Here is a 13,029-nt window from a genome sequence, read left to right on the forward strand (position 1 = left end):
CAAGGGGATGCTGGCTACTGGCTGGAGACCTCAGCTCCTCCTCCTGCAGGCCCCTCCGCTTGCCTGTTCCACGTCATCCGGCCGGTTTCCCCACAGCAAGTGACCCAAAGGAGAGCAAGGAGGCAGCCACAACGTCTTTTATGATGAAGGCTGGCAAGTCCCATGTCCTTGCCGTGACACTCGACACAACACACAGGCGGTCCTATTTAGTGTGGGAGGGGACTGCATGAGAGCGGGAACACCGGGGTGGCCCTGGGGGGGTCAGTGGGCCGCCTTGGAGGCTGGCTACCACAGTGGTCGGTTAGCTCTGTTGGGAATTCAAGGAAGACTTTCTGGAGGAGGTCATGCCTGGAACAGTGAAGTCGGGAACCAGGGTTCATACCCCGGGATGCACAGAACTCAAGGAGTCTGTGACCTTGGATGGAGGAAAATTGCTTCTTGACTTTCACAAACCTATGCCTGAAATTGAGCATTTCCTTCCATTATAAATGCAGGAAACTAACACAGTACCTGTGATTTTCGTCATCAGTAGAAATCCCAGATATTTTCTCCCATGACTACTGTTGAAGATACCTTCAAATATTGTTAACACTAATCAGTACTTTAAAATCATGGTGACTGACAGACCTACCAGCAGATTTTGATATTTCATGCATGTTAATGAAGCACAGGTATTATTATCTAACAATTTTGTTACTATTTTAATAATTGTCTTTCAATATATTTGCCTTTACAATTCTATGTATTTTATTTTATTTATTTAGTTTTTACGTTTTGATTTACCCCAACAGGGGGCTCGAACTCACAACCCTGAGATCAAGAGTCACATGGTCTTCTGAATGAGCCAGCCAGGTGTCGCTCTATGTATTTTTTTTTTTTTAATTTTTAATGTGTATTTATGATTGAGAGACAGAGTGCAGGCATGGAAGGGGCAGAGACAGAGAGAGACAGACACACACACAGAATCTTCAGCAGGCTCCAGGCTCTGAGCTGTCAGCACAGAGCCCAATGCGGGGCTCAAACCCACAGACTATGAGATCGTGACCTGAGCCGAAGTCGGACGCTCAACCGACTGAGCCACCCAGGCGCCCCTCTATGTATTTTATTTTATCCACTTACAGATGTCATTCTGAGAAAGAACCATAGAGGTCACTGACTGCCGAGCAGGTCCGTAAGACACACACAAAGGGGCGTGAAGCAGGAGACTAGGAATCATGTGGTTGGGGAAGGGCATCAGAGGCAGAGAACACCACGAGACAACGTGCAGGCTTCTGTGTATGTGTATTGCTAACAGCCTCAAGAAGGGGAAGGAGGCAGATGAGGCTGTGAACGCAAACATGGACCAGGTTCACAAAAATTCAGGTTGCAGAACGTGCACGTGATACCACTGTGGTAGTAAAGGCCTGAGATACGGGGGCCCCGGAAATGTTAGTTTTATGTATGTATTTACTCATGCATTTAGTTAAAAATGAGCTTTTGAGAATACATAATCCGTGCACAAATTGCAAAATTGGAAGTGGAAACAGTGAAAGCCTTCCTCTCATCACTCTGGGCTAGGACTTTGGAATGCTCTCTAATCTGGAAGCCACCCCTAGCTTATTTTATATCCTCAAGAAAGGGAATGTAAAGAAGGGGCTGTTTAGAGTTGCAATTTAAACAGCTGGCTGTGATCTACGTGCCCACTGAAGACAGGCTTTATGGAGAAGCTGTGGGGAGGGTGAGAGGCAGGGCTAGGAATGTCTGGGAGGGTATGTTACTCTTTCCTTTCCAAAAGAATTTACCACCAACGTGCTGGAACATCCCACGAGTGCAAATAAACATAGTTCATCTGGTTGAGTTCAGATTTCCTATGTTAATCATGGGAGGCAGTAGAGAAAGGTAATTAATAGAATACAGACTTCATGGGTTGTCTGGGTGGCTCAGTGGGGTAAACATCCGACTCCTGATTTTGGCTCAGGTCATGATCTCAGTCTGTGAGTTTGAGCCCCACATTGGGGGCTCCAGTGACAGCGTAGAGCCTGTTTGGGATTCTCTCTCTCTCCCTCTCTGTCTCTCTCTCTCTCTCTGCCCCTCCCCCACTGTCTCTCTCAAAATAAATAAATAAACTTAAAAACAAAAGAGACTTCTGGGGTGGCTGGGGGGCTCAGTTGGTTAAGCGTCCAACTTCGGCTTGGGTCAAGATCTAACAGTTCATGAGTTTGAGCCCCATGTCGGGCTCTGTGCTGACAGCTCAGAGCCTGAAGCCTGCTTCCAATTCTGTGTCTCCCTCTCTCTCTGCCCCACCCCTGCTTGTGCTCTGTCTCTGTCTCTCAAAAATGAATAAACGTTTTAAAAAAATTAAAAAAACAGATTTCAGAACTCAGAGAACTGGGTATAGTCTCTGCTCTATCTGTGGCCAAATCTGTGATGTATTTGCTAATCTGAACCTTAGTTTATCTCTTTTTTTTTTTATTAAAAAAGATATTTTTTTTACATTTATATATTTTTTGAGAGACAGAGAGAGACAGAGATAGCACAAGCAAGGGAGGGGCAGAGAGAGAATGAGACACAGAATCCGCAGCAGGCTCCAGGCTCCGAGCAGTCAGCACGGAGCCCAATGCGGGGCTCGAACTCACAAACTGCGAGATCATGACCTGAGCTGAAGCTGGACGCTTAACCGACTAAGCCACCGAGGTGCCCTTGAACCTTAGTTTATCTCTTATACAGTGAGGCCAACGATACTCATATCTACATGTTCGTCACAATGGCGTATGTGATAATGCTTGTGAAAACCTTCGTGTAATTATGCATATGCTTCAAAGTCAGATATAAAAGCAAAGTCGTGCTTCCTGGTTGAGTTTTAAAGTTCTTAAAGTCCTTTGGGCATCTAGCCAGCTCAGTGGGAAGAGCACGCTACTCTTGATCTCAGGGCTGCAAGTTCAAGCCCCATGTTGGGTGTAGAGCTTCCTTAAAAATAAAAACCTGAAAAAAAAAAAATTCTAAAAGTCCACTTCAAATCACTCATGACAACAATGACAACAGCTAACGGAATAATCTTGCCTTGTGCCTGACACTTGAAGCAGGGGGCGGAGGACTTTAAGCAGAACAGACTTCCTCACCACAGTTTTCGAGTGACTGGGACATCGGGACCGCCTCCCTGGAGGGTAATTCTTCTCCCTGTGGGGCAGAAGGTAGCCAGGCATGAAGTTAGGCTGAAGTAGAATTCTGAGAATGGTCAGAGGTTAGCAGTTATATACTAAGGCGACATTGAAACGTGAGACCTTTGCAAGTAAATACAACAAATAAAATTTCCAAACGTGAGGATCTGATTTCGAGAGGTCACCTCAGTGGAAATGCACTCACCAGGGGAGAGTGCCTAGCTGTGGGCTCCATGACAATGAGCCTGATCACTTAGTCCCTGAGCCTGATCACTTAGTCCCAAGGACTTTGATAATGCAAAGCAATTACTGTCTCCTAATGCCTCAGGGAATCAAGTTCTCTCTTTAAAGCACACGTAGCAGGAGGTTAACAATGACTATATGGAGGTGTGCGTGTTGGGGGTGGATGGTAATATAGACATTCATTGTACTTGTCTCAAGTTTTCTCCATGTTTGAAAAATTTCATGAGAAGACATGTTGGGAGGGGCACCTAGGTGGCTCAGCCGGTTGAGGGCCCCACTCTTGATTTCAGCTGAGGTCATGATCTCATGGTGGTGAGATCAAGTCCTGCATTGGGCTCTGAGGTGAGCGTGGAGGCTGCTTGGGATTCTCTCTCCCTCTCAAAATCAATAAAGACATGCTGAGCAAAAGGAACAAAACAGACCACCAGAAAATAAATAAAAGTAGAACAGATATGATATTACAAAAAATAGTACTTTAAGTGAAATATGTTCAGTTTCATGAAAAATTCATTTCTTTTACTTTATTTTTCTCACTTTCCCCTGGAAGAGGGGCAATCCCTGGGCACCCATCTGTGGACCAGCATGGGGGACCCCTTGTGTTGGAAAGAAAGCACAGGGGGACGGTGGTTGAGAGGGTGAGTTTGGGGGCTAGTCCTCTTGTCTGGATTCTAATTCCAGCACCTGCTGGCTCTCGCTCTCTGAGTGACCGTGGGCAAGTTACTTAAATTCCTTGTGACCCAGTTTCCTCATCTGTAAAAACAGAGCTTGATAAGACAATAAGGGAAGTTAAGTGACTTGGCCACTATAAGTGACGTTACCTAAGTTTGGTCCCAAAGAGAATTATAGGAAATCCTATCCCTGAAATTCCCCCTTGTCTCAGTACACCTGTACATTTTGGTTCAAACTTCTCTTAAAACCCTCAAACCATAGTTCTTTGCCTGTAGGTGGTTTTTTTTTTTTTTTTTTTGTATAATGTTTCTTTATTTTTGAGACAGAGAGAGACACAGCATGAAAGACACAGAATCCAAAGCAGGCTTCAGGCCCTGAGCTGTCAACACAGAGCTCAACACAGGGCTTGAACCCACAAACCATGAGATCATGATCTGAACTGAAGTTGGAAGCTTAACCGACTGAGCCACCCAGGTGCCCTGTACATCTGTAGGTCTTATCCTAACCGACTGGTTTCTAGATGCAGGGGATGTTTTGTTTTTCTTGTTGTTGTTTTTTTTTTCCTCAGACACATGGCATAGTTTTTTCTCACTCACTGTGTGTTTGAATGAGTAAGTGAAATACAAACACGCCTTCCTATGTAAGGCCACAATGCTCAGGACAGTTTCGCCTGAGAATCCTGCCTAGTATTCTTCCTTATTGGTTACCTCCCACGAGAAGTTTGTCAGAAGAGCCAGGAAGCTTCCCAAGTCTCATTAGCCTATGGAGTTTGGCACAAAAACATGAAGCTTAATTTCTCAAAGAATGGCAATTTCAGGTGTACCCAGTTTGCAGAATTGTTGGGGTGTCTGTGTGTGCGTTTGTGGGGGCAGGGATGGCCAGCATCACAGTAATGACATGACCTAATGACATGTGGCCCTGGGGATATTACACTAAAACTTGTGTCCCCTGCGAGTAATGACAAAACGGCTCTTAGCAACAATGCATCGATCTATGGTCATAAATTGTCACTCCCTGCATAAATGGTCACTCAAAGAGAAAAGACAATTCAAATGTAGAAATCCTTGTCAAAAAGGGTGGGGGGTGGTCTTTGGCCTTTCAGATCGTGGGCAGATAGGGCCATCTGGTGTGCGGTTATAGAACCACACGTTGAATTTTCCTTTAATCTCCTCACTACCAATCAATGTGATTTAGTTGGCTTTACCAGAACAAACCGCTCTTTAGGCTTTCTTAGGGGTACATCTTGAGGACCGTGGCTCATTCCCAAACCTAAGGCTCTCCAAACCCATAATAATCGTATACACTAACTAAGCTTGCCCTCTTATAGATCCTTGTGAGACCAAAGACAAAGCCATGTGTAAGCTGGAGTTCAAGGGGGCACAGAACTGTCAGTAAATAGAGAAAGCCTGCAAAGAGAGAGCAGAGCAGACAGAGGGGAAGCAAGAAACTGTGAAATCCAAGAGAGGAAAAAGACGGACCTGTCCTTGGGCTCTCAAAGGCCCTGATAACATTTAATGGAGCTCACGTGCACCCTGGATATAAACTTTTGAATTGTTGCTCGCAATCAAATAAGTATGACCAAAACAGTATCAGACCAAAACAGTATCATCAGAGTGAAGCTAAAAGGCTGTAAACTCTAACGTGTGGCAGGCCTACCCTCCCAAGTCCCCAAATGCCCGCTTGTCTTACTTCTTTAGCATTCTGACAGAGGCCACAGAGAGGGATAAAATGAGGTCACCATAACCATTTGGGATCATTAGTATTGTCTGGACCACTCAGCCAGACTTCTGTCAGCTCCTGTCTCTCACCTGTTTTGAGGGACTAGGAATCGAAGAAACCAGTGCCCTTGGGGAATGCTAGAGAATGGACAATCTGAGCCAGCAGCGTCTGCCCACCTTGCGAATCTCTGCCCAGGAAGGGGCTGTTCCATGTCTTACGTAAATCTCAGCATTTAATTTGTGAGTTAGTAATTTTCTGGCTTCCTGTCAGCGTAGATCAGTGTTCGCAAGCGGGCACACGGTTGGCAACAGCCTGGAGACTTGTTAGTTGTTACAGCTTGGGGGAGAGGGATGCCATTGGCATCTAGCAGGTAGAGGCCAGAGATACTGCTAAATATCCTACAACAGGACAGACCTCCCCCTACCTCTCAACAAAGAATTATCTGGCCTCAAATGTCAGTAGCGCTGAGGTTGAGAAACCCTGATGTTCATGGCACGAGACGCCCTGAGGGCATAATTTAAGTAGTAGGAAGAACAGATCATTGGCCTAGAGGTGGAGAATTTTACCAAGGGGACCACCACCAAGTTTAGGGAAGACACCATACTCTATCACTACCGGTGGCCTGAGGCTGAGTCGTAGGTAACAGGTGCCAGCAGAGGTTGTGGTGAGGGCAACCTGAGAGAAACCTAAGCAGTCATTCCTTGAACAGAGATACAGATTATGATCGGGGGGACTAAGACTCATCAACTGATTCCATTTATTCTCCTCCCCATCATTAGGAGGCATTGTGACCTAATCTCTACTTATATGGAAGGAATGAATAGAGTTGGGTGACAGAGACGAGGGTTTAAATTGGGGTGAGCAGAAGAGCAGCTCATTAATTAACTTATTTAAATGCACATGGATTGGAGAGCGATGTTTTGATAAATCTGAGATGTGATAGACCTGTGAAAAGTAACATACACTTTCACTAGGTTAGTTCTTGGTTGGGCACCTTCAAAGGAAAGCAAGTCTCTTCCCTAGAGAGCATGCAGAACAGGAATCCCAAAGCCGTATCAATTTTAGGACTTGAACAAGACCAAAAACAACACAGGCCCCTGCCTCCCCATCCTCCCACCCCCTTAAATACGTAATTTCTCTGATGGAGGCTTACATACTTCCAAGACCTAGGCCACAGAAATCCTGGTCAGTAGACTTCCCTGGAACGCTGAGTTGGGGAGCAAGTTTCTACTGGGGAATGTTCTGGAAAACTCCTTAGGCAAGGTCAAGTTAAAGATACACTTCCAGTTTTTGACACAGGACATTTACGGAATACCTGTAGGTGCTCCAAGAGGAATCGAGAGAGCCATTTTGTAAATTGGGAATTTCATTTTAAACTAGGTCGATTTGTCGAGGGCCAAACCTAAGAAATCACACTGATTCATTCATTTCTTTCTTTCAATAAACTTGTAGGTCTAGGCATTTTACTAAGCGCTGGCGATAGAAAGAAGCGTAAGACGTGGTGGTGCTCTGTGAGTTCCGTCAGGAGTACGCGGATAAAATAAATAATTGTAATATAAGCAATACAGTCTCCACTGCCGGTCATTCCTCTGTTCTTTCTTCTAACTCTGCCCACGTGTCCGGTACATGAAAAAGATAAGTCAATTAATTTTTGGCCCATAATTAAGCCCTTTATAAACGTTAGCCCTTTATTTATAAGTAGTATCTTGCTGTGGCTGGAAAAAACTTTTCCAAGTCTGGGTCATTAGAAGGTTGCGGGAGTTGGCATTTTTTAACGCTCCCAGCGTTACAGCGTTACGATTCCATGCACAATGAAGTTTGTGAATCAGCCTGGGTGACGGTAAGCTCTGGAAGGTTTCTAAGCAGGAACGTCCACTCTTTATAACGTTCTAGAAGAAGGAGAGGCCAGACGCCAGAAAGCCAGCAGCCGCATCCCTCCTTTCTGCTCCGCTGTCTCGTCCTGCTGGGCCTGGCCTACATTTCCCAGGATGCTCATTTGCTGGAGCTCCTGCAGGATTGGCCAGAACAACGCGGAAGTCATTGCAGGTCGCTCAGCAACGGGCGGAGTTCTGGACCGTGACTGGATACCCACGCCCCTTCTCTGCGGCCCGGGAGGTGGACGAAGCTCAGCTCCATCTCCTGAGTCACAGAGCGTTCACCGGCTTTTACTTCCAGCCGAGCGGCAGTGCGCCCTCTCCGGTGCTCTCAACCAGGGCTCTTCCTGGACCACGCCCCTTTCATCCCGGCAGCCCCGAAACTCCGGAGACTGGATTTCAGTTCCCGAGTCTGCAGAGCGGCTCTGGGCGGCGCACTGCGCAGGCGCGAGCGTTTGGGTCTCGCCGCGCGCGGCGCTCGGTTGTAGCGGGAGTGAGTTCCTGGGCGCGGAGACCCGGCAGCGGGTGACGGAGCGAGGGGGTGACCGACCGCCTCCCCTACCGCCATGGCAGCCCTGCGCTACGCGGGCCTGGACGACACGGACAGCGAGGACGAGCTGCCCCCGGGCTGGGAGCAGAGAACCACCAAGGACGGCTGGGTTTACTATGCCAAGTAAGGGGCCGCAGGGGGGCCGCCGGGCCTGGGACACACCTGGAAGGGGCCGCACCTGGAACCCTGACGGCCTCACGTGCCCCGGACCCTGCGCTGCCCCGAACGCCACCTGCGCGGGGCCGGCGCGGGCCGGCGCTGCAGCCTGGCTTGGCCGCGCGGAGCGGCAGTGATACTTAAAGAGCTTCCACGGGGAGGCCCCCGAGGTCCTGAGGAGGGGTCGGCAGCCTTTCTGGGCCCTGGGTCCAGTGGGGTCACCTGGCAGCGCTCAGGCGCGCCCTCTGCTGCTCACGAAGCGGCGCTGCACGGTGCCCTGGTGGCTAACAGGCCTTATTCCCTCGGAAAAAAAAAAAAAAAAAAAAAAAAAAAAATCAGGAAAAAAAAAAAAAAAGCCGATGCCTCGGGGGTCTGGGCAGGGAGCTGGAAGTATGTATTTTAAATAAATCTCCTAATGTAGTTATGTATGTGTGTGTGTGTATGTACATATATCTATATACGCACACATACATCTGTATGCATATATAATAGAGCTCCAGCAGTTTCCCCGCAAAGTTTTGGAAACACTAGCAGACCCTTTCTGCCGTTATTAAGTGTGTGACTTTGGGCCATTGAAAGAACTCTCAGTCTTTTTCATCTGTAAAATGGGTTGATAGAGTTTTAATTGAGGCCGCGTACCTAAAGCACTTAGCACAGATCTCATAAGTACTCCATGCTCAATGATTTCACTTACCCCCAACCACCGTGCAGCTGTGACAGCACTTAAGCCTGATATTAGAATCACCTGCCAATGGCCCCAAATACAGATTTCAGAGACCCTCATGCCGCAGACACCCACCGTGGTTCGGAATCTGTGTTTTCTAGGCTTTCCACGTAAGGCAGGTTATCAATTGGCTTTGAGAAACGTGGGTGTAAGTCAGTGATTTTCAACACCTGGAAAATGTCGAAAATATCTTTTCTTTAGTTCCTCCTCCTGCGCTTCTCATTTAACTGGTTTGGGCCCTCCCCGCCTCCATTGGTATGTTGTCAAATCCGACCAGGCGATTCTTATCTACCCCAGGTTGTGAGCCACTGCTGTCTTTGGTTGCTTGGTAGAAAGAAAACCAGAAAAGAAAAAAAAAAAAAAAAAAAGGAAGACCTTGGAGAGTTGATTTATTCACGACACATTGGGGTTTTATCACATGCCAGGCTTTTTGTTGGGCGCTGGTTATACTGAGATAAATAAGGCCCAGTTGTCACCCGTTGTTACATGGCAGAGTGGCGCGTGGGTGGTTCCCGTGCAGCCTGTATATAGTGAGCGGCAGCCTGTTGGCAGGAGGCATGTGTGGGGAGGTGGGGGACACCGCAGGTGAGCCCGAGAGTTGGCCTCCCAACTCCTGGGCGTGTTCGGGACCGGCCCAGGTGGAGGAAACTGAGCGGAGGCCTCCGTGTGGCGTGAGTGCCGCTGGCGGCGTGGGAAGATTGAGGCGGCACAGAAAGTCCGCGTTTTGTCGGGGAGCTGGGGCCCCATCGGCAGGACCCGGGGATCCCCTGAAGGCTTGGATCCAGGGGGGTGCCAAGGGGTTTATGTCTTTCATATTTCGGAAGGTGGTCTCTGGGTCTGGAGAACGGAAGGGATGAGCGTAGCCACAGGGAGCCCTTAGGCTGTAGCCAGGCTCCAGGCAGCTTCTGAGCGCCCACTCGCCGTTCCCTCTGCCTGGATTGCTGCACGAAGGGTTTTGTCATCCCCTCCATGCTTAGCTTAACTGCTACTGGTTTCCCCTTGTCCCTGACCCCTGCACCCTCCTCCTGGCACCTTGTTATCTGAGTCATGGTACCTGGCCTTGCCTGTAGTCATTTTAGCCATACTGTCCTCGTTTGCACTGTCTTCTCCCCAGATTGTAAGTTTCGTGAGGGGGGGGGAACCTTTTCTTGTTACCCTCTGTATCTCCTGTGCTTAGCACCCGGGAGACAAAGTAAGTCCCTGTGTAGTGGGGGGAGTAATTCACGCAGTGAAGGTTTCCTCCGGCCTTGCTGAGCGGGGGGCATACTGGGCTTTGGAATGCAAAGGTGCCCATCACGGGGGCCCTGGCTGTCAGAGCCCTTCTCTGCCTGCTGCTTTGTGTGGGGCCTGCGTTCGTTCTGGCCACCTACCCTAGGCCCCCTGGCTTCCTGTCAAGTTTGCCTGGAGCCTGGGGTCACGCTGCCTTTCCCCTTATGTTGGGTGGCCTTTCTCATCTGCTTCCTTCCTCGATGGCATCCAGTGTCTGGGTGCTGCTTTCACTAAATAAGGTCTGCATGTCCCAGCCAGCTTCTCTGAGAGCTTCTGGGGGCCCACGGCCAGGGCTTTCAGTGGTGCATGTACGGACTCCAAAAAGGCAGTCTCCCAGCCCTCCCCAGTGTTTTGGGTCTCAAACTGGCCTGTCTGGTCCCATTGTTTACACTGAATGTAGGGACAGGGCTTGGCTGGGTCCTAACTGGGGGTCCCTCTCTCCAGTTTCCCTGGCTCTCTGTTCTTTAGCTCTCCAGGCAGAAGCATGCCTCTGACCAAGCCTAATCCTGGATTCCCCTTGATCTCTCTTGACCTGCAAGCATCCTGGCCCGTTTCTTCTAACTCTGAAAGGGTTACTTGTTCTCTCTTGGGGGTTGGGAAACTGCTAATGGGCTGAAAGAAGACTGCCTTTTGTGTCCTTACTGTTTTCATGTGGTCTTCTTCTCAATGGCAGCAAGGCCACCCCCAAGGACAGAGGCTGCAGCTCCCAGTGCGACTCTGGGATCCTAATGAGACCCCCTCGCGGACTCATAGCTTTGCCCCTCTCCCATCGTGTGGCTTCTGTGGGCGCCTCGTGCTTTCCCATGGTACAGTCAGAAGCACACATGTCACATGGCTCCCGGCCCACCAGGCTGGGCTTTCAGGGAGAGGATGACCCTGCCCCTGAGGGCAGACCTGGCACCAGAGAGAGCTGGTGGGCCTTTCTCCCGTCCCTCACATGGTCCAGAGCAGCCCCTATGCCCAAGCCGGGAGGTGGGCATGGAAGGACGAGGTCTCAGTGCCGGGCTGTCGCTGCAGGCTCTCCACCCCCAGCCCCCTTTTCTTTTTTTCTTTTTTTTTTTTTTAAATTAAAAAAAAAAAAATTTTTTTTTAACATTTATTTTATTTTTGAGACAGAGAGAGACAGAGCATGAAAGGGGGAGGGTCAGAGAGAGAGGGAGACACAGAATCCGAAACAGGCTCCAGGCTCTGAGCAGTCAGCACAGAGCCCGACGCGGGGCTCGAACCCACGTACCGCGAGATCGTGACCTGAGCCGAAGTCGGACGCCCAACCGACTGAGCCACCCAGGCGCCCCCCCAGCCCCTTTTCTTGGGAAGCCCTCCTCACAGTCAGCTGTCAGCCTCCAAGTTAACTATACTTTAAAAAAAAAAAATTCTAGAATAGCATTCTTGAGATGATATCCATGTAATGTGGTATGAATTTAATTTTGATCCTTTTGGTTTAAATTAAGATCACTGTTAATTATCTCTTTAAGTGACAAAAAAGCTTATTGAAAAAGAAAACACAGAAGAGGGCTTCTGTTTAAAGGAGAAGAAGATAACACTTTGGGGACGTGTGTCGTGCTTTTCTGTTCATTAAAAAGTCATTTTAGGTTACAATTAAGAACACTTTTTAATTAAGTTTTGCATGTAAGTATTTATTCAAATTAATACTTCTGTGTGAAAGGCACAGTTCTTAGTTCTTCACACACATTAACTCATTCAGCCCTCTCTAACCCCAAGCAGTTGGTGTTACTGTCCCCATTTTACAAATGGGGAAATTGAGGCACAGGGCGGTTAAACACCTGTGTAAGAGCACACGGCTGGTAAGTGGGAGAGCCAGAAATCATGAGCCTTGGTTCTGAGATTCTTACTACCAAATTATGCTCTTTTCTGTGAGGCCCGGGATTCTCCCCCAGGGACACTGTGTCCTTCAGGGGACAGTTGGTGATATCTGGAGATGCTTTCTGATCCCACAACGGTGGGATATTGGCATCTGGTAGGTAGAGACCAGGGATACAGCTAATCATCCTGCAGAGCACAGGACGGTCCCAGCAGAGAGCGATCTGGCTGAAATGTCAGGAAACGCTGGCTTGGGCGTTTTTTGTCAAAGTCAAAAACACGAGGGTGACAGTGTTTATCTTGTTTTGTTTTGTTTTTTTTTTTTTTTTTTTTACCTGTCTTTCAGGATAGAAAGAACATGTTCTGAGAGGATTTTCCAGCTCCTTTGGAAAGCGTTTATTCACTCCCCCTGTTTACATCGGGGCGGCTACGAGGGCAGGTGCAGGGCTGGGTGTGTGAGGGTTCAGCTGGACGCACGCCTGCCCGAGAGGGTCCGTGTCCCTCTCACAGGGGCACTTTGTGGATTCTCGAGGGCAGGACTTTCAGCAGCTCGGCTCAAAGCTCATTTGATGCCTGCCTGTGGGATGGAAACTACTCGTAACACCAGGCAGAGGAAAATGATCACATCTGTAAACTTTTGTTGTTTAATTTTTTTAATGTTTTATTTATTTTTGGGAGAGAGAGAGAGAGAGAGAGAGAGAGAGGATATGAGTTGGGGAGGGGCAGAGAGAGAGGGAAACACACGATCTAGAGAAGGTTCCAGGCTCTGAGCTGTCAGCACAGAGCCGAACGTGGGGCTCGAACTCATGAACCTCGAGATCATGACCTGAGCTGCAGTCGGATGTCCAACTGGCTGAGCCACCCAGG

General features: G+C 48.6%; 1 protein-coding gene across 1 annotated transcript in view; it reads left to right on the forward strand.

Moving 5' to 3' along the window:
• The first annotated feature begins 8,049 nt into the window (after window positions 1–8,049).
• Window positions 8,050–13,029, forward strand: part of WWOX (WW domain containing oxidoreductase) — a 301,000-nt gene continuing 296,020 nt past the window's right edge. Inside the window, exon 1 of the mRNA XM_019413216.2 lies at window positions 8,050–8,315. Coding sequence (XP_019268761.2) covers window positions 8,209–8,315 — 107 coding nt within the window. The 5' untranslated portion in view covers window positions 8,050–8,208. The remainder of the gene's footprint in view (window positions 8,316–13,029) is intronic.

The sequence above is a fragment of the Panthera pardus genome, unplaced genomic scaffold (genome assembly GCF_024362965.1).
Source record: "Panthera pardus isolate Hobbes unplaced genomic scaffold, ASM2436296v1 HiC_scaffold_19, whole genome shotgun sequence".
Classification (NCBI taxonomy): Eukaryota; Metazoa; Chordata; class Mammalia; order Carnivora; family Felidae; genus Panthera; species Panthera pardus.